This window comes from Prionailurus bengalensis, chromosome A3 (genome assembly GCF_016509475.1).
Source record: "Prionailurus bengalensis isolate Pbe53 chromosome A3, Fcat_Pben_1.1_paternal_pri, whole genome shotgun sequence".
Classification (NCBI taxonomy): Eukaryota; Metazoa; Chordata; class Mammalia; order Carnivora; family Felidae; genus Prionailurus; species Prionailurus bengalensis.
Genome location: NC_057354.1, coordinates 4,451,007 through 4,472,058, shown reverse-complemented (window position 1 = coordinate 4,472,058; position 21,052 = coordinate 4,451,007). Strand labels below are relative to the sequence as shown.

General features: G+C 49.6%; 3 protein-coding genes across 6 annotated transcripts in view; all 3 read left to right on the top strand.

Annotated features, from left to right (window-relative positions):
- Positions 1-5,917, top strand: part of LOC122467219 (neuroendocrine secretory protein 55) — a 53,763-nt gene extending 47,846 nt beyond the window's left edge. The window contains exon 2 of the mRNA XM_043553575.1: positions 5,863-5,917. The gene's annotated coding sequence lies outside the window, so the exon portion shown is untranslated. The remainder of the gene's footprint in view (positions 1-5,862) is intronic.
- LOC122467217 (protein ALEX-like) overlaps positions 1-13,470 on the top strand; it is a gene marked incomplete at its 5' end in the record, with an annotated part of 47,800 nt that extends 34,330 nt beyond the window's left edge. The window contains 2 exons of the mRNA XM_043553569.1: positions 5,863-5,935; positions 13,432-13,470. The remainder of the gene's footprint in view (positions 1-5,862; positions 5,936-13,431) is intronic.
- Positions 1,889-20,799, top strand: LOC122467218 (guanine nucleotide-binding protein G(s) subunit alpha). Of its 4 annotated transcripts, none has more exons than XM_043553572.1 (13): positions 1,889-2,098; positions 5,863-5,935; positions 9,098-9,142; positions 13,435-13,489; positions 13,580-13,699; positions 15,590-15,687; positions 18,844-18,898; positions 19,032-19,105; positions 19,222-19,280; positions 19,387-19,507; positions 19,654-19,784; positions 20,100-20,167; positions 20,394-20,799. In XM_043553572.1, the coding sequence occupies exons 1-13, from the start codon at positions 1,960-1,962 to the stop codon at positions 20,538-20,540; spliced, it is 1,185 nt and encodes a 394-aa protein (XP_043409507.1). In that variant the 5' UTR covers positions 1,889-1,959; the 3' UTR covers positions 20,541-20,799. The 4 variants fall into 4 exon arrangements, with proteins under 4 accessions (XP_043409507.1, XP_043409509.1, XP_043409506.1 ...); XM_043553571.1 differs by having other exon boundaries at positions 1,906-2,098; positions 13,432-13,489; XM_043553574.1 differs by lacking the exon at positions 9,098-9,142.
- Positions 20,800-21,052: the final 253 nt, after the last annotated feature.

Below are 21,052 nucleotides of genomic sequence, written 5' to 3'. Positions count from 1 at the left end.
GGCACCCCGAGGTGGCCGAGCCACCATGCTGAAGATGGCCATGAAGATCAAAGCCCGAGCGGCGGAGAGCGAGAAGAAGACGGCGGCGGCTGCGGCCGAGGTGGCTGCCGAAGCTGCGGCGGCGGCTGCGGCGCTGGCCGAGCCGAGAGAGCCGCTCGCGCCGCGGAAGAGCGGGGACTCCGAGAGGACCCCGAAGAGCGCGGCGCGGGAGGCGCCCCCCGAGAAGTTCCTGACCGAAAAGGAGCGCAGGAAGATGGAGAAGAAGCTGCTGGAGCAGCGAAGAAAAGAGGAGAAGAAGAAGGAGAAGGAGAGGAAGAAGCTGGAGAAGATGCAGAAGAAGAAGAAGAAGAAGACGGCGCCCGAAGAAGCCCGGGAGGAGGCCCGAGGCCCGGAGGCCGCCGCCGCTGCCGCCGCCGCCGCCGCCGACGAGGGCGCCGCGGAGGGCGCCGGCGGGGTCGGCGAGGGCGCCGGCGGCGGGGGCACGAGTAGGGCCTGGGCCGCGTGGGACACGGACTCGGGCGACGAGGACGACGCCTACTACACGGCGCCGCGCGTGGGGGGCGTCGTGTGGCGGCCCGGGCCGCTGAAGGCCGGCGCGCTGAGCGCCCACCTGCCGCTCGTGGTCTTCCTGGTCTTCTCGGTGCGCAGCCCCTCGTGGGTGCTCAACTTCCTGCTGCAGAAGCGCACGGAGCAGGGCCGCGGCTGCGGCTTCGTGTTCGGCGCGACCTGCTGCTTCCGAGTGTTCCTGGGCTGCGCCTTCTTCTCCTACTTGGGCGGCCGCGCCAAGCGCAGAGGCCGCGGGCGCTCGGGGGCCAGCGGCGCCTTCGGCCCGGGCAGTGGCGCCCGGCGCCGGGGGCGCGACGAGCGGCTCATCTAGTCAGACCCCCGCCCCCCGCCCCCCGCCACCGCCGCCCCCACCAGAAACCACCATCGCTGTGTCGTGTGGATTTTTATTCAGTATTTGTGTGTGTGTTTGGACACATTTTCCTTTTCGGTTGCTCTGTCCTTTGGTTCGTGCTCGCCTCGCTTTTTCCACACTCCCTGCTCTCTGGTTCTCTCTGTGTCTCTCTCTCTCTCTCTTTTCGAAAATTTTCCGAAGTCCGGGCTCGGGCTGGCGCTCCCTCCCCTTCCGCCCACCCCGGCCCCTCGGCGGCGCCCGCGGGAGGAGGGGGGGGGGGCTCGGCCTTGGGGGCCGCAAGGGCTACGCGGCCCGGGGGGTGGAGCGTTGGCGTCGTGCGAGGGGTCGTCACTGGCTCGGGGCCGCCCCCTCTCCCCCCCCCCTTTCCCGTGGCCGGGCCCTCCCGGGGCCCGAGCCAGGGAGGGGGGCAGGGGGGGCGGCTCCCCGGGCCGGCCCGTCCCGGGCCGGGCGCGGGCGGAGGGACCCCCCTTCCCGGGCACCCGGGGAGTGGGGGGGGGGGGACGCCTCCCTCCGCCAGCTCCCGCCCTCCCCGCCGCCGCGGCCGCTGCCGCGGCTGCTCCTCATCCCTCCTCCTCCTCCTCCTCCTCCTCCTTCCACCCCCCTCGCCGCCGCCGCCTCCTCCTCCTCCCCCCGCCTCCCCCCGCCCGCTGCAAAGCTTTGGGTCGGGGCGGCGGCGGGCCCGGGCCGAGGCAATAAGAGCGGCGGCGGCGGCAGCGGCGGCAGCAGCTCCCGCAGCTCCTGCTCTGGTCCGCCTCGGCCCGGCGGCGGCCATCAGCCCCCTCGGCCTCGGCTCGAGGGGCGGGGAGCGACGCGCTCCCCTCGGTCCGACCGCCACCACCCTCCCCGCGCGCTCCGCGGCCCGCGCCCCGTAGTCCGCCCCGCGCGCTCCTCCCCGAGGAGCCGAGCCCGCGCCCGGCCCGCCCGCCCGGCGCTGCCCCGGCCCTCCCGGCCCCGCGTGAGGCCGCCCGCGCCCGGCCCCGCCGCCGCCGCCGCCGCCGCAGCAGCCCGGCCGCGCCCCGCGCCCCGCCGCCGCCGCCGCCATGGGCTGCCTCGGAAACAGTAAGACCGAGGACCAGCGCAACGAGGAGAAGGCGCAGCGCGAGGCCAACAAAAAGATCGAGAAACAGCTGCAGAAGGACAAGCAGGTCTACCGGGCCACGCACCGCCTGCTGCTGCTGGGTAAGGGCGGGGCGGGGGGCGCCGGCCCCGGCCCGGCCCGGGGGCCCCTCGGGGCGCCCCGCAGGCCGCGCGCGCCGAGCCCGCCCCCCGCCCCGGGCGCGCGCTCCCGAGCCCGCCGCCCGCTCGCGGGCTCTGTCTCTGGGGGGCGAGGCCGGAAGGGGGACCCCGGGGCGCAGATTCGGCCGGGCGGGGGGGGCGGGGGGGCTCAAAATGGGGCGGGGGGCCGCGGCGGCGCGGGCGCGGGGCCCCCTCCCCCGGCCCGCCCGTTCTCCGTCTCTGTTTCTCTCTCTCTCGCCCTCCCCCTTGCTCTTTTTCCTCTCTCTGTTTTCCGCGAGGCCTACACGACGCCGGGGGTTTGGGTGCATGTTGCGGAGGGGGAGGGGGAGCCCCACAGGGCTCGGGAGACTGCGACAAAAAGAGGGTTTCGGGGACAGGAAATGGGGTGGCGGGCAGAGGGAGGGGGACCCGCCTCCGTGGGGTGTGTGATTTGTTGGGAGAGGGAGAAGAAAAGAGGGGCCAGAGAGGAGGGGGTGACGTGGGGGGGGGGCCGCCGCGGTGGCGGAGGGGACCTCGCCGAGGGGAGGCTGTGGCGAGGGAAGTGGCCGAGGAGAGTGGGGGGGGCGGGTGACATCAGCCCCTCGGAAGGGATCGGAGTGGTAAAGGTGGTGCAGTGAGGGGGAGGGGGCGCGGGCGAGTCGTGGCGCCGGAGTGGGGGGGGGGGCGGGGAGGAGGGAGCGCGGCGGCCGCTGGGCGCGACTCGGTGCGTTTCGGGCAGGACACACTGTGTGCGCGGAGCAGACGTGTCCCGGGCCGGGGCCGGCCGTGGAAGGAAGAGAAGGAGAATCAAATAAAATGAGACCAAAAAAAAAAAAAAAAAAAAGAAAAAAAAAATGGAGTTAGTACGCTAAGTGCCCAGTGAAACCAAATGACACGTCATTTTTACAGTATGACCTTTTTTTCCCCTTCCAGACATGCAGGCTTTTTGAAAAGCAAAGAATTAATTGTAGCACAGCCCCCTCCCGCCCCCCCCCCCACCACACACACACACACACACACACACACACACACACACACACACCATTAACACACGCGCACACACACATTTTCCTGTTGGTTGGCCACATTGAGAGTGCTTTGTGAAAAAGAAAAAAAAAGACATTCATAAATCAGAACTGGAAAATGACATTTGTCTGTAAATGGCTTCTTGGTCTGCAAATGGCGTGGGGTTTTTTTTGTTTGTTTTTTTGTGTTTGTTTTGGTTTTTTGTCCTTCTCAAGGTGGGAGGGGGCATTGAGAGCGCTTTAAGGAGAAGACTTTTTTTCCAGGTGGAAGGAGATGGGCAGACGTTAATTAGTTGTTTGTCAAGTGACATTTGGTTGTTTGGTTTTGGGTTTTCTCTTGATTGCGGTTTTTCCTCTTTGGCCAAAAAAAAAAAAAAAAAAAAAAAGGCGGGGAGGTGGGGGTTGTTAACTATAAGGACATGGCCTCTCCTTTTTTCTTAAAGGTGCTGATGGGGGTGGGGGGAGGCAAAGTGAAACATAAGCACAAAAGAAATTGTTGAAATGACCACAAGAATGACACAAACATTAATTAGCATGGAAGTTTTCCACTTCCTTAGTAATTTGGCTATCTGAGTTAATTTGTGAATTTGCGAGGTTAAACCCTAGTTCATGGTCGCACTTCAAAACAGTTTGACTATAAAGAATAAAAACGTAAAAGGCCGATTTTTTCCTTTGTGGTGGTGCTTGGTTTGCTGTTTCTGGATGGGTCACCTCTTTGTTCTCCTGGGTCCAGATTTATATAAAGCAGAAAATTATTAATTAAGTGGAAACAAGTCTGGTGTTCTATGCATTTGCAATGTCAATAATTAAATGATACATATGTTGAAGTCTTGCCTACAGCTTCTGAACGTAGAATTATGCTATGTGAATATTAATATGCATATAACTTGATTTCAAAGTATCGGCTTGGAAAAGTCTAGAATCTTTTCCTGGGAATGCCATCTTGTTACCTGAATACTAATTAGAAACAAGTGTGACACTTAACAGTGCCTTAAATTTCTAACACCTTTGCTCTGTGAACACAGTCTCCACTTAATTTGAGACTGTTACTCTGAATACACCTTTTACATCCCTGTGGGCTCATTTACCCCAGGTGTCCTAGTCTATATGGCTACATATTACCATGATTGATTGATAGCCTCTGGCAGGGGGGGGGGGGTCTGCAACCAAACTAATAAGCACCCCCCAAGAGGAAACCTCATGATGCCCAAAATGCATCTTAATGACATAAATGTGGAAACTGAGGCACAAATCTGTGCCTGTAAGAGAGACGTGGTGCACATTTTAACACTTCTGACAGAAGAATTTGGAGGTTCTGATTAATGCCTTGTATTCTCTGCACGGAATCTCTTAATAGTGCCTTTAATATTTTAATTTATTAGACTTGGGCTCATTAAGATAGAGCGTTTGCTTTGAAATCAATGTTTCTGTGGAAACTAATTTTAACTTTTATAGATATTGATTACAGCCTTGTGACAAAGCAAGAGAAGGAGGAATGCTTTGCCCTCTGGGCAGTAAAACAAAAACAATTAATAAAATTAAAACTGAAAAAGGGGGGGGGTAAAAAAAAAAAAAAACAAACAGATTTGTGTGGGAGGAGGGCCAAAAATTTTTCACATACACAGTACTTGTTCAAGAGAGTATACGTTTGCAAAAAAAAAAAAGAATGAAAAAAATAGCAATCCTCCTCCTTGCTGGGTGGAACTGTGCTTTTTCCATAAAATATATGTTTACAAATGAAAGGTGATTTAAAATGGAGGCATGTGCTCCTTTTTACTGTTTAGTTGAGAAGGGCTCGAGGAATCTGAAAATCCAGTGGCTCCCTCATGATTAAAGTCATGTCCTTTTAACAGTACTTTTCATAGTTGTTGCTGCATGCGAATGTGGTCGTTTTCAAGCACTATATTTGATACCAAAATGTATTTTTCGAGAAGATGACATAAACTGGATGGTCTTCCATTTTCCACCCCCCCACCCCCACCCCCCGCAACATGGTGGTTGTATCCGAAGAGAATTTATCTTTAGGAAGATACCCTTTGCGGAAAAGGAGGATAAATGGAAAATTGCGGGTTGGGGTTGATTTCTGAGTAGCCCGAGGGGAGAAAAGCTGTCCATTAAAGAAGCTGAATTGTGAAAATTTGCGGGAGGGAAATGCTGCGTCAGTCCGTGAGCTGAAGACAGCGGTGTCTGGGCATTGTTTGTGAATCCTGGGTGTTTTAACCGTGAAACCTCTGACAAACCGGGAATTCTGTGGCTATCTACATGTATGTGTATGTTTCACCAGTGAATGCTATTCAGTTTCAGTTTTGACTTCCAAGTTTCTCCCCCCCACCCCCTCAAATGACAAAATTGCGTCATCCTGTCTTGGCCCCCCCCTTGCTTTCCCACCCCACAAATTTGAAAACAACCAAAAGAAAACAAAACCCTGAAAACAGCAAGCCCTTTAATTCTTGTTACTGTGATGGTGAAAACACTCTAGGTAGACACAGAGTTGGACACGTTACTTCGTTTTCTCTGCGTCGAAATGTCAAGGAAGATTGCAAGTCTGTTGTTTTGTTTGTTTGGTGTTTTTGTGTTTCCTGTTGTTGTTGTGTTGTTTGTTTTTTTGCGTGCTGCTTCTGTGGAAAACGCGGCAGCCCTCTTCCCTGCCCAAAGTGTGTAAAATGCCTCCCTCATAACCTGAGACTTACTTTCATTTTCTAGGTGCTGGAGAATCTGGTAAAAGCACCATTGTGAAGCAAATGAGGATTCTGCATGTTAATGGGTTTAATGGAGAGTAAGTGTCAACTCTGTGCTGGGGCACAATGAGATTAACACGTTTTATACTAACCTTTAGGAAGTTTAGGTAGATTTTGGGGGCTGGGCAGCCAATTTTCACTTAATTTTTTCAGCCTACATAGGAGAAAATCCAGGGAAGAGCTCTTTGGAGATTCCCCCCCCCCCCCTTAGACTCTTTGGTGCAGCAATAAATAAAGTAATAATAAAGCACCAGTGTTGTAAAACTATCCCCCCCCCCCCACCCACCAGGGAGAGAGCACCTGGCTGGCCCCATGACAGGTCTGCTGCAGACCTGCCCAAATTTTGGTGCAGTGGGTCTCTGACATAGCTGACACCTGCTGTGACCACCCCCCTTTTCAGGCAACCTGACCACTGCAGAGAAGCGCCCCCCCCCCCCCAGCAGATTTCAGCGCAATGCGCCATTGCGGGATGTATTAAACTATTAGGGAGGACATTTTTTCAGTAATATTCTCACATGAAAACAAAGTTGAAGGAGACAGCCCTTGTTAATAATTCCTCATTCCCTCACCGTCCTCCCCCCCCCCCCCCGGAAATTAACATTATGGGCAAATCATTGTTTCCCTTTCTAAAAATCAGTAGTCTTGCCTAGAGAAAGAAGATGGAGACTGGGAGTTAGGTACTTCCGGCTGGGTCAAGGGGCATTTTTGCCTTTGAAAAGTCCTTCGAGGCATCTTGGTACAGGACAATGTGACAATACCACAGTGAGAATAAAGATGAAGAGAGAGTGCGTGTACTAGGGATGTAAGAAATGGGGGGTCACGCTTGCCATGAAAAACATGCAAACAGAGGGGAGCGTTCAATACACTCAGAATTTGCTTTTTCTGCCCGGACCCCAGATGGGCCCTTCCCATGTGAAACAGAAGGAGCTAAATCTGCCCGCCTCTGTTCTCACTGGATGACAGCGGTTAACCTTACAAACACCTGAAGACACTAGTTTACAATTACTAGCTGGTTAGCAATCCCATTCCCTTTCTTAAACCTGGATTCAGTTGAAAACTTGTCTCAGTTTGGTGTCATGGGGGAGGGGGGGGGGCATTGAGTCAAGGTCGCATAGTTTAATTCAGTTACAAGCCAAAAGCCCCCAAAACAGACCAATAAAGAGGCAGTTACTGACACCTACTATGCACCAAGCACCAGGCAAACAAAGATGAATTTTCTCACCTTTCAGAGGTACAAGGACTGCGCCTGAAGGCAGCTCTTTATGGAACATTCTAGAATTTCTTAGGTCACATAATCGGGGCTAAGGCTGATGTCACACATACAAATGGACGGTTTCGTTTAGGATGCTCTTTATCCTTGAACCTCGAATTCAGAAGGATGGGCTGTTTTACCAGTTTTATGAATGGCTCGTTATCAATATGGATATACAGGCGGTTAATTGAATAGCTCGCTCGCAGCTCTTAATTCCTGACACACCCTTCAATAAAGCCCTCTTTCCAGAGATTGCCATCGGTTGATAAACAAAAAGCCAGAAACCGACTTTTTAGCTATGTGAATTTGTAATTTAAAGAAAAACCTTGCATAATTATTTCCCTTGCATCTTGCCGGGGAGTGCTTCTTCATGAGGCTAGTTAAGCAAAAATGATTTGACCATGTACCCTCTAGATAAATATTTTGATTAAAACTGGACATGGCTAGCATTTTTAAAAGGATGCAGCAGCCACTGTTTACCTTAGCTCGAGTCCAGTAGAAGATAGGACATCCTTGCAATAATTTACTTAAGGTTTTATTACTCTACAGACTGCCCTACGGTTTTTTTAATTTTTAGAGCAAGGATTCTCCTCCCTTAGCGAGCCAGTCTGTAATGCACATGAGGCATTTAAACCAGAACTTCTCTTTTCTATTTTCTTTTTAAAAAGAGGAAGCGACATTCCCAGTTTGCCTGCCTTGTAGAGGAAGCCATAGGTAATCTCTGAGGACGTTAAATTTAGCCCGTGGAAGTGACATACAGGGGAATTCTTCGTGTGAGTCTAGAAACCTTATTTTTATCTCCTTCAACTGAGCCTCCTTTTTTCTTTTTCCTCACTGCGGTATTGCAACAAAAGCGGTTTCCTTCTTCACTAGGAATTCCCTATGAAATGGTGACATCCATCCACTAAAGGGTGTTCTGCGTGGTGCAGGGGCCTTCTCCTCCTCGCTCCCGTAAATGTGCGCTTTGTTAGGGCTGGGCTAAGCTATGAGATTTGCCTTAACTATCCGCAGACTGCCGTGCTGGTTACATTTTGAGAGTAAGGTGTACTATTAATCTGACCTTCAGAAATACAGAGGTCAAGTGCGGATTTTCCTAACTCAAAGCTAACTCTTCCTTACATTTAGTGCCAGGGCAGGGGTGGGGGGGGGCGGGGGGAAGGAGTGCCATTAACACTGGTTGAGCTAATAAGCTAATCAATTAAAAAACTCTGTAGAACGCTTAGCCGTCCTGCCCTTCCTACCTTCAAGGAGAAATTCCTACCACTTAGGAAGATTGGGTTTTGTTTTGTTTTGTTGGGTTTTGTTTGGTTTTTGGAGGTGTAGTGAGTTTTGTTCTTTTAATTTTTTTTTCTTTTTTTCTTTTTTTTTGTTTTTTGTTTTTTTGTTTTTTGCTGTCTCACAGTTCAGACATAGTTTTAATTGATGACAGTTATCAGGAACGAGTCTATATAAATAAAAACATTTCCTAGGTAGTTTCCCTGACCTCAAGAAGGGAGGAAATTAATACTGCACCAGGAAATCATGGGCAAAAATCACCCGTATCTCTGCCTTTGTGTGTTCAGATACAACACGGTGAAAGATTGAGATCTGGGAGAATCCAGGAGCCTCATGCGCGGCTCTGTTCTCCAAAGAATTGTGAGATAAATCACTGCTTTATCTCCCTGATGCATGTACATTTAGTGAAAGCACAAGAAAATAATTATCCGTCCCTTCTGTATACCCTACCGGAGAGTCTCCAGAGGGCTCGGCTAATCCTGCGGCAGAGGTGTGGTGTTCTTTCCTCCACGGCCTGCAGTCTCAGTGGACATTGCAACTTAGCCAGAAAGGCGGCTAAGAATTAACGGGAGGATGGTGACCGTTTGTTTAGGAATGTAGAGAGGCTGTGTGGGGTTTTTGGGAAATTGCGGTGCCTTGCAGATTAGGTGAGCTTTCAATCTCTCTTTAAAAGGGGCGGCGAAGAGGACCCGCAGGCTGCCAGGAGCAACAGCGATGGGTAGGCACATTCAAAACCACAACAACTTTGTAACAAACAAACAAACATGAAGATCATCCTGGGAAACTGAGGGCAGAGCCCCGGGGAGAAAACAAAACTCATCTCAGGGCCATCAGCCATCTTGGTATACATGTTTGCACATGACACATAAACTCTTCACATTTCGGAGCAAGTGCAGTGCAAAACATAATTTTTTTTTTTTCCTGGCCATCCTTTAAATGTAATTACATCCAGGTGGGGGAAAGTTAACCGATTTCAGCTTTAGACGATCAGTTTAAGATTTCGAGTATTGATGCTTTTCCATATGATTTGTTTCTCCACCCACCCCACCCCCCAGCTCTCCATTTGAATTGGCTACTCGTTTTTAAAACTAGACTAAATTCCATCCACCCGCTGCTTGGTCTGATGTTAAAATTTCAGACTTTTCGGAGAGGAAGAAAATATCTTTTTCCTCTTAAGATACATGGTGCTGCACCGTCTATAATTTGGGGAGGGGGGAAAAAACACCTCGGCACCTTGAGGAGGTCATTGTTAAGAATGGTCTCGAAAAACCTCTGATCTTTTAAAACTTCTTAAATGTATGTTAACCAGAGGCACTTTGCGTTAGCCAGTGGATAGGTAATTCACGATGGCATCCGCTTTTTATTTTTTTTTTCCCCATTCATTATCAGTTTTGTTTTTCTTCACTTCCTACATCCCCGCTGCCCATCACACGCCGACATGCACACGCATGCCAGGTAGCCATCGCAGCTCAGCTATTTCTCATGAGAACACGCAGAGCCGACTGACCCAGCCTAGGGCATCTCAAAGAAATAGCTTCTGTGGCCGGGGGTGGGGCGGGGCAAAGGATACCGGGGTGGACAAAGTGACTTACACATGTCTGTTCATCTGTTTCTTTTAGAATGTATTATCCCTAGATGGTGGCTACAGTTTCTCCTCTTCCCGGCTATGCTATCCCACTTTGCATGCTGGAATTGCCTGGTCTTAGGAACCTCTAATAAGAATACTATTCTGTTGTGGGGGGGAGGGGGATGGGGCCCTACCACCTAACCTCTAAAAATAACTGAAAACAAAACAAAACAAGAACAAAAAAAAAAAGCACAAAAACCCACAAAACCACAAAAAAAAAATGGAATGAAATCCTTAATTGGCACAAATGTAGTGTAACAGCAATCAAAAAAAGGCATCTACATAAAAGTGACTAATTGACAGTTTACTGTACCAAAAGTTGGCATCTGAGAACTATGACAAGCCCATATTGACCCCCCGACTCTGTACTAGATGCTGTGCTAGACCCCTGAACCCTACTAACACCTGCCTGCACTTCTATCTGTGACTCTGTTCTGCAAGTAAATAGAAGTATTAACATACGTGATAAATAAAAATTCTCTGCATGTTTCAGCAATCCCTGTATCCTGCGTCTGTCTTCTGTCTTTCTTTCTTCTTTTGTCTGTCCTTTCCCACAAATGCACAAAGAGAAAGGTGTAGGACCAAAAGAAACTTAATATAGCATAGCCTTCCCCCACCACTTGGTTAGCTGAGGGGGGGGGGGGAGGGAAGGGACTTTTAAAATAAAACCCCAGGCGACAGGCTTCATGGACCTACTGGGGGAGGGAGGGGGCCACGTCCCCAAAGCATTTCCAGCCCCACCCAGTGTTTGAGTCCATCAGATCAAAACTGTAGCGGTTGATACATAACTTGGCTTTGTTAAGTAGTTTAGAGACATCTGAGGAATTCTCTCTGAATTTCACCATCAACGTTAAATTCATTAAGCGATAGTAAAAATGATAAACCTGCCAGCCCCAGGATAATGTCTCCATCTACATAGTAATTGCTTCAATGGAAGAATTTTATGTTTTAGTATTACACACCCGAATTAGATTTTAGATTTCTCTTTTAGCTGTTTTATACTTGATCTACTCCCACACCTATTCACATACGTAGATGAATACTGAACACGTTCTCAAAATATCCGTATTTAAGACTGGAAGTTTTCCAATTATCATACTACTACTTAGACCAAAATATCAAACTGAATGAAAGAACCTCCTTTCTGGAAGTACTCTCCTCTTGCTCCATGTACATCTGGGTAGTTAATACCCGGACATCTCTAATTTTAACCACTGTGGGACCTTGAAAGCTAGGGTGACGTAATGGCTCTCATTACCATGGAAATGGAGCCCATTTTTAATGAATGGGATTTGTCCTGTGGGGTTCTAGGTAAACCTGGGCCTGTGTGCGAACATTAGGGGCAAACACGCATCCTTTCAACGTTTCTGACGTCTACGTAACCGACTCAGACTCTAGCACCGAGTCTGGACATGGTTCCTGATTTCAGAAATGAGCTTCAGGGGTGCGCACACACGAGCAGAAAGGTCCCACAGGGCTCAGGGCTCCCGTCCCTTTCCATGGAGGGTGGCAGCAGTAAGCAGGAGTCTGGGGGCCAGGGGCACCCTTGCCATCGGGGCGGGGATGCCACGCTCCTGCTCTGCAGGACCCCTCTTGCTGTCCTGCCTGTTCCTCAAATTCTCCTGACTCCCAGCACTTGTAAGTGGCCGTGAGGGGGTTCCTGGTACGGTCTTTTACCCCCAGCCTCCCCCACTGATAAGAACACCTGTAAACCAGCTTTTTAGTCTGACGTTAAAAGCAGTTGCTCCAAAGCCAGTTTAACAGAAAGCGGGCTGACCCTGCCTGGGAGACGGGGGGAAATGAAATCAGGAAGTGTGGACCCACCCCTCAGATCAATAGGCAGATCTGTATTTTGGTAAGAATGAAATACTTAATGCTAGCTATTACAGCTCCTTGAAAAAAGTCACGAGCGGGATCTTCGGAGGCGGGGGCAGAGCTGTTGGCAGGCGAGCACACGGCCGCCCCCCTCCCCCTTCGAGAGCTCTCTCCTCCACTCCGCACTCCTAACCACGCTGCCAGGCTGCGGTTGCTGCCACTCCCCCTCCGCGTCTTCCCTACACTAACACACTGTCGCGTTCTGCTCCTGAGGGGCCACGGGTTTAATCTCTACCTCCATGCCGGGACTCCTGGTGAAATCAACCAAGTGAAAGCGTCAAAAATGAGGAATTTTGACATTTTCTTTAAAAATTATACACAGCAAGGAAAAGTGAGCCCCGTCCCCTCTCCTCCTGCCTCTGTGGCGCACTTTTCAGCCTCAGTTTCCTCTGGGAGGGGGGAGCACCTTAACCTCCCCGTGACCGTGCTGTCTTGTCCCGGGGCTCAGTACACCATACGTATGTCCTGAATATTGGTTCCACGCTCCCCACCCAGCACCACAAGGTTGAGGCAATGGGTGTATTAAGATTTATACTCCGAGCAAGAGGTCCTTTTTATCCCCTGAAGACACAAACTCTAGAATGTTCTTTGGTCGTGTCTCCAATGAAGGACAGTTGCCGGAAGACCCCTACAGCACTTGAGTTGATGTAACTGGGTGTAAACATTCCTCCAGGGGACCCCAGAAGCCAAAGGGTGTGACCTTTACTTATGGTCCCAGTGACCCTGAATAAAGATCACCATGTCCTATATGACTTACATTCGGGTCATAATTAAAAGGCCACTAAACCTCTAACCTCCAACCCCCCCACCCCAGCACACGAGTCCCAGACCACAGACTTCTGGGGGGCAGAATCTCATTTTATCCCTATTTACATTGAGGGACCAATGTATATTATCACCTAGGAATGTCGTTGCTGGCTGACTGACATGATGACTTAATAAAAATGGCCTCAAAGCCTCAGAATCTGTAATCTCACCATCTGCATTCACTGGTTCTCTGTATACTAAGCCAGTGACCAAGTAAGCCCCAAGAAGAACCATGAAACTTTTTCTCCTCCCTAGTATGTGATGGACATCACCCTCTTCCCCCCCAACACAAACACACGCACGCACGCACGCACGCACACACAGGGATGTTGATAAGGGCCAGGAGGAGCCTTTTAGGAAGTGTTGGTGTGCAATGGGGGCTTCAAAAAAAAAAAACAAAAAAACTGGAACCACATCTGAAATAGTCCATGAACCAGGTCTGACTTCTGGTACAGTAGCCTTGATTCCTATCTCGATGCCAATCTGCTAATCTGCCCCAATCGGGCGTGTCCTCGGGACACATTTGGGAGGTTATAATTTGAAACCACCTTTATTCAGGAACCTCCAATCTGTACAGATCTGAATCCGCAGGTCTTTCAAGAACAGAATACTATGCTTTTAGTTGGAATATCTTGACTAAAGAGGCGCCGTTTGCCAATGTGATGCAATATGACTTCTTTTTCTTTTCAATCCCACTGTAGTGAGAAGGCAACCAAAGTGCAGGACATCAAAAACAACCTGAAAGAGGCCATCGAAGTATGTGTTTGGGTCCTTTGTCTCGTTCTTCTCTTAGCTCCCCTTTCAGACAGTGCTGTCCCCCTGACTGCTTTGCTAAATCATTTTCAGACCATCGTGGCCGCCATGAGCAACCTGGTCCCCCCCGTGGAGCTGGCCAACCCCGAGAACCAGTTCAGAGTGGACTACATTCTGAGCGTGATGAACGTGCCCGACTTTGATTTCCCTCCCGTAAGCTAAGCTCTTGAATCATTCCTTTGCCCCCTCCCCTGTACAGTGGGCGGCACAGGGTGATGAGCTCTGGTGACCGGTCACCTGTGCGTCGCAAATCGGCACACCTGTGTCAGAGCCACAGTTCGGGCCGAACACATTTCTGTGACGCTGATTCTTACAAACAAGTGAATTCCGTGAGGGCTCAAAATCCTAATCATCATTAGGGCTTTGCTCAAGATGGGTGAGTGGAATTCTGTCGCCCCTTGTAAATCTTCCCCCCCCCCCTCCACAAGTAAGCATCACACTTCATTCTCACGACGTTAGATTGTAGGTTTTTATAAAGGAAAACGTCGTGAGCTGTGGCAGCCTGAATTATTCCCTCGTACACGTCTTGTGACAAACAAAACTGTATGTTAAATATGGCACACAAATGCTAATTGTCCAGTTAAATGAAAGTATCCAAAGATACCAAGGAATGCAGAAGTGAAGTGTGAGCCCTGGGTTTTATAAATGGAAGACATTCTCCTTTTAAACAGTTTACTATTTGACCTTTATTAAGGTTTTTTTTTTTTTTCTTTTTCTTTTTCTCTAAAATCTGCTTGCCTTGGGGCAGATGAAACCTTTTTCTTTTCTTTTTTTTTTTTTTTTTTTCCTTTGAAAAAAAGAAAAGAAAGGACTTTCACCTAAATTATAACTTGGGAGAGTTTCTTCTGCCCATCCTGGTTGATGTGCAGGACCCTGTTTACAAAGGTTCTCTGTTCCATAAAGAACTATTTTTAGGGAACACAGAAGGAGCCATACCCAAACATACGTTTTGACCCCTCTGTAGGGGAAGAGTAGTTTATAAGAGGGGGACGGGAAACAAGATGGGAAGATGCACCAGTTTATAAGGCCCAGAAGGAAAAGACTTGTCTACAGTTAGAACAATGAGTTATTGTTGCCTTTTGTCAGGCTTTCCTGGGAATTTGTGTTTGTGTATTTTAAATGGGCTTGGCTGCAAACTTACGCTAGCAGGGAAGCAGTATTAATAAGTATGGCTAGGTGAAATTTTTTTTTAAATAGCGTGTTTGAAGAAAACTCCAGCAGTAAGAACAACATACGTAATGCATGTTTCTAATAGAGGGGAAAATGGCAGCCTACTGAAAATGCACCAGAACAGCAACCTTTTATCAGTCGTGCCGACATCTGAACTTTGTGTCCCCTACCTACTTTTAATCCTTCTCTTGGCTGAATTCACACTGAAGAAAAACCCTCTCTTGCCTTGGAAGGGAAGACTGCCCCCATAGAATTAAAAATGCGTTCAAATGACACGTGAATCATAACCGATTGCAATTTAAAACGACACAGTTTATTTGCTCCTTTGTTCCCATTAGGACCCTTCCCAAAGGACAGGCACTGACAGGGCCACATTTGCCAGTGGTTCCCAACCATATTACTTTTTTGGTAAAATTCAAATTTTCCTGGAAGGGAACTTCATCCCAAGCACATCTTACAAATGAAATATCTTGTTTTCACAACACTGAATCATTTCTTGGCATATTCTCCTAATGCAGATTAATGTATATCTTTCCCATATAAGCAATTGTGTAAAGAAGCAAAATTATTCGGTAGGTGACTATGTCCCGCACCACCACCCCCGCCCCCCCCAAAAAAAAAACCCACACCTAGGAGAACTACCCAAGACCCGTAATTCACAAGAAGAGACAGCAGGAATTAATTACTCTGGCTTTTAATTACGTTTCGCAAATTGAGTGAAAATCCTTTTGAGCATGAAGTCGTTAACTTGGCTCTCAACTGGGAATCCCACCCCGTGCTGGTCACACCGTGGACCGTGGTGTGGGGGTTAGGGGGGCGGCGCGGTGACGGCCTGGGCATAAGCTCATCGGTGCTCTCTCTCGTGTGTCTCAGGAGTTCTATGAGCACGCCAAGGCTCTGTGGGAGGACGAAGGAGTGCGTGCCTGCTATGAGCGCTCCAACGAGTACCAGCTGATTGACTGCGCCCAGTAGTGAGTAACCTCTCTCCTGCCTCCGCACACGGGACGGGCGCGCCTTGAGAAAGTGCTAGAAGCCTCTACTCCCGCTGGTCAAGTTCTTTGCGGAAGAGTTGCGTTCACAGAGGCCAGCCAGTCATTCTCACCTGCACTTAGAAAGTTCTAGTTGGAGTCATTTGTTCTATAAAGCCCTTAATTACACTTTTTTAGTGCAGCGACATTATTTTATATAAACAATTAGTGCCTTTTAGAGCAAAATGATAATTACTTGCAAAGAGGTGACGCTCGGAATTAATTAGCTTGAGGTAATTAATTGGATTGACCTCCAAGCTTTTAGAAAGAGCGGGCAGCTCTCGTACTTTGAATAACGTAAAAATGCTGTATTTTATTGCTATAATTTAAAAACCTAGGGAAATGGTGAGGACAAAAACATACCTCCCCCCTCCTCGGTAGCTAGCGGTTGCCTTGCTATTTCTGCCATCAGGTAAGTGACTACAGTTAGTCGAGTTAGGTTTTGTGTTGAATTCCATGTCCTACCCTTATCCATCCACACTGGGCTTCGATTCAAGGATGCTTCCCCCTATGGGGGGGGGGGGTGCTTCTCTGTCCCCCCTTCCAGTGGACATGATAATACATACCTGGAAAGTTGCCTTTTAAATAGCTTACCACCTCCCTCATCCTGTACATGTTAGATAGCGAATACGTGATGGTCAGAGGCGTAAAAAAATGCTTAACATTGCTTGTTGGCTGCTGTTGCACAAACATGCTGAGGGGTCGCAGTTAAAATATTCGGAAGCTGGAGTGTCTTGTGACCGGGCAGGTGGGGGGTGGGGGAGGCAAAAGACATTTGTGGGGTTTCAACCTTTCTTCTATAGGTAGCTGAAACTCAGAAATGGCTTTGCTGTTATGTAGAAAATACTAAGTACTCAGGACCAGGGTTCCAGGCTGGCTCACCAGAAGCTGAAATTGCATTACTGAGGAATTTATTGTGAATACCAGTTGAATAAATAGGAGGCAGGAAGAGGTAGCAGCAAACAAACAGCAAGTTCCCTAGAATCCTGTTATCTGCAAATCACAGAGACATTTGGTAGGGTCTGTGAAACCTATCAATTTATCTTTCCCTGGTCCCGCCTTCCCATAGGAAGTGCACAGTGGATTATTTCCACTTGTCACATAGAGGGCTATTTCATGGCTGGGTATGCAGGCAAATCTGTGTATTTTCTCAAGGACAGAAAAACAGTCCATCTTGGCCAGTCCCTGTGACCCCAACCCCCTACCACTTCTTCAACAAAGTCCCTGATTTTCTCAAAAGTTTGAACTGAAAGCTGGAAGTGCTAATTATAGTAACTCAAAACAAATGGAAATCCTGGAATTGTTTGCGTTTTGTATTTTGGATCCAAGTCAGAAGTACAGGTACAACATTAGGAGGGTTTAACCCTCCCAGCTTTCAGTGTTCTGGAAGGGGCAGGGCGTGACAGTTTCATTAACAGTCATTTAGCCGGCATTTTTTTTGTTTTGTTTTTATTTCACACCATTGCAAAGTTTTCTTTTAAAGCAACGTTAAACTGCTCCTGCAAGTTTATCAGAAAATGGCAACATTTGCACCGTTTATGGAAAGTTTTAAGGAAACTGGTGGGGGGGTGGGGGGGGGTTGTGGAATGAACATGGCTTAAAACTTTTAAAATGTCTTCCCTGGCGGGATGATTGGAACAGCCCTCTGTGCACACTGACCAGCATGTTTCTGGTTGAACTGCCTTTATGTTCAGGTTGCCATACGGGTACCTTGACTATTTCTTAAGCTGCCTATTTTTATTTGTTGAGCTGGGGTTTGGCTGGCCCGGCTCCAGATGTCTCTCTCACAAGATTTGGTGCTGATGATCTATTTATAGAACTGTGGTTCTGTTGCCATGGCAACGTGCTGGAGGCCAGGGCGGCTGGGGAGCTATTTCTGGACTGGTGCTCTAATGTAGGACTGATTGGGCAAGTTAGTATATCCTCTAAGCCAGACTAACTCTAAAGTGGTAAAAAGGAAGGGGGGAAAAAAACTTACAGAATTTTGTTAAGTAGATTTTTCTCTCTCGGGGATTTTCTTTTCTGATTACCCCACTTTTAAAACAAATTCCAAGCCCCCTTCCCTCTCCCCCTCCCCCCCAAAAATAACCCCCTGGTTTTAAACTTAATTTTCCATATTAATTAAATGACCCCAATCTTTCCAGAGTTAGTTTTCCTAATGGTGTGCCCAGTGAAGCAACACGGGCAGGACCATCCTTGCTTTGGGAAGAAAGTTATGGCCACTGCCTGCTCCTCACGGAGAGCCTCCTTAGCGTGCATGATGGGCTCTGGGGCTCTGAGCCCCTCTTCTGTGCAGGAGCCTTGCCATGGGAAGATCCATAACCTGGATGGCTGTGAGGTTTCTGAAAAACGCAAAGTCCCCTATCTGGAGTGTTGTATTTCATGGACCCAACAGAACGGAAGGGCACTGTGTGCTTATTTCCTGTTCGGTGTGGTTAGGGCAGAAAGGGGCCCTTTGTGTCCGCCTCCTTTGTTCTCTTTTAATAAGCGAGATTCTTAAAAAGTAGGAGGAAGGGATACCCATTCTGAGTAATTCAAACAATCTCATTTTCATGAGTCCCTGGAGGGGAAAATCCTTGCTGCTTTTAAGTGTGCCATTTTACTCTTTACCCAAAAAAAGTGGAATGCAGTGGGGCAGCATACAGTTTTTGAATTACTTGTCATTTTAGTCAAGGCCAGATAACTTGAAAATTTTAAATTTTTAGTCCTTATCAACGGCACGAGCTCAGATAGGCCTGATTTCGGGCCCTCTGCCGGTGGCCGGGCGCGGAACTGAGACCAGAGCCAGCCCTGCGCTCGTCCCGTGCTCTCCCTGTAGGCTGGGCCCGCCCCCCGCCCCCCACCCCGCCCAGCGAGAGTCCATTTTCCCGGTCCCTAGATCTACCAGCCAGATAGGTTGACCTTAAACGCTGCCCGCGCTAACCCCTCATAGGCATCGAGGCCTAAGCGTGAACGACGAAGCCCCCACTGACTTCCTGCGCCTAACTACGACACCGTCGTTTCCACTGAGCTCAACTAACTGTACAGCGAGGCGGGAATTGCGGGCAAATGCGGCTTGAGCTCTTGGAACACCCCGGTGTGTCTGTCTTTTCCTCCCAGCTTCCTGGACAAGATCGATGTCATCAAGCAGGCTGACTACGTGCCCAGTGACCAGGTACGCAGAGTTCTCAGAATCAGAGGACTGGGAGCCCCCTTTCCAAGCTCGTCGGGATCTCTGCGCCCAGTGGGCGGTTGTTAATATTCCAGTTGGATTCGGTGAGATCCACTGACCCGGGTTTCGTTTTTAGGATCTGCTTCGCTGCCGCGTCCTGACTTCTGGAATCTTTGAGACCAAGTTCCAGGTGGACAAAGTCAACTTCCAGTAAGTGAGCGATCCCCTTCTCAGAACGGACGCGTTTTCCTTCGGCCCCGCCAGCAGCAGAGTGGCGGGACGGTGTCAGCCCTGTGGGGTGACCGGGTGTCCTCTGTCTCCCGCAGCATGTTCGACGTGGGTGGCCAGCGTGACGAGCGCCGCAAGTGGATCCAGTGCTTCAACGGTACGCAGGCCGCGAGGAGCTCTGCTCTGGGGACACTCCGCTCTCTTGACTGTTAAAGGTCATTGTCGCCTCTAACCCACACTGCTTCTGCTTTCTTGGGCCGCAGATGTGACTGCCATTATCTTCGTGGTGGCCAGCAGCAGCTACAACATGGTCATTCGGGAGGACAATCAGACCAACCGCCTGCAGGAGGCTCTGAACCTCTTCAAGAGCATCTGGAACAACAGGTGTGTGGTGCCCCCCCCCCCCCCCCGGCTTCTCCCAGTTCTCTCACCCCGGGGTCCTGTCCCCGATCTCCAGGCCCCGTGCAAGCGCGTCAACCCCTTAGTGCGTCCTTTTCCCGGACCTTAAACCTGCACTCTCTCTCTGCCAGATGGCTGCGCACCATCTCTGTGATCCTGTTCCTCAACAAGCAAGACCTGCTCGCTGAGAAAGTCCTCGCTGGAAAATCGAAAATTGAGGACTACTTTCCAGAATTTGCTCGCTACACTACTCCCGAGGATGGTACGTACGACCTCCTGCCGAGGGCCGGGCCCTTCTCGGGTTCACGGGGCCTGTGTGCTCCCGAATATGCCGGACGTGTCCGTTCCCGGAGGGTTTTCATGCCAGTGGAGTTTAAGAGTCCCCTCAATGAACAACCTCTAGAAGAAAGGAAGCCTCTCCGCGTTCCCGCCCCCAGACTCTAAGGGAGCTTGTAGGGAAGCAAGAGAAGCTTCTTTCTGCCTGTTTGCCTATGGAGAAATGAAGGGGCCCTGGTGATGCCAGCTCTCTGGCTCTGCTCGCTGAATGACCTTACCCCGATTTTTCTGTTCTTCGTAGCTACTCCCGAGCCCGGAGAGGACCCACGCGTGACCCGGGCCAAGTACTTCATCCGCGACGAATTTCTGGTGAGTAGAGACCCTTCTCTGGTTCTCTCTTGTTCTTTTTCTCAGCGGTGTGAATTGACTGACTTAAATGTGGGGACTGACCTCTCCAGTTCCCTTTTGTTTCACCAAGGACCGGTGTGAACTTTAGCGGAACCTCGGTAGCCGGTCGATAGTCTGTGGTAGGTGCCCCGCGGGCGACGGGGGGGACGGTGTGGTCTGACTGTGTCGTCTTGTGTTTGTGCCACAGAGAATCAGCACTGCCAGTGGAGACGGGCGTCACTACTGCTATCCCCACTTCACTTGCGCCGTGGACACCGAGAACATCCGCCGTGTGTTCAACGACTGCCGTGACATCATTCAGCGCATGCACCTTCGTCAGTACGAGCTGCTCTAAGAAGGGAACACCCAAATTTAAGTCAAGCCTTAAGCACAATTAAGAGTGAAACGTAATTGTACACGCAGTTGATCACCCACCATAGGGCATGATTAACAATGCAGCCTTTCCTTTTCCCCCCAAGTGATTTTGCGAAACCCCCTCTTCCCTTCAGCTTGCTTAAATATTCCAAATTTAGAAAGCTTAAGGCGGCCTACAGAGAAAAAGAAAAAAAAAAACAAAGGCCACAAAAGTTCCCTCTCTCTTTCAGTAAATAAAATAACAGCAGCGAACAGAAATAATGAAATAAAAGAAATAAATGAAATAAAAGAAATAAATGAAATAAATGAAATAAATATTGTCTTGTGCAGCATTAAAAAAAATCAAAATAAAAATTAAATGTGAGCAAAAGGATGTGAGTCCTGCCAGTTATTTACGGTTTCGAGCAAAAGCCCCCTCGTTCGTGGTCTTAACCACGTATCAGAAGTCGTTAACCTAACGTGGGTTTCTGAAAACAATTTGCAGATAAAGTC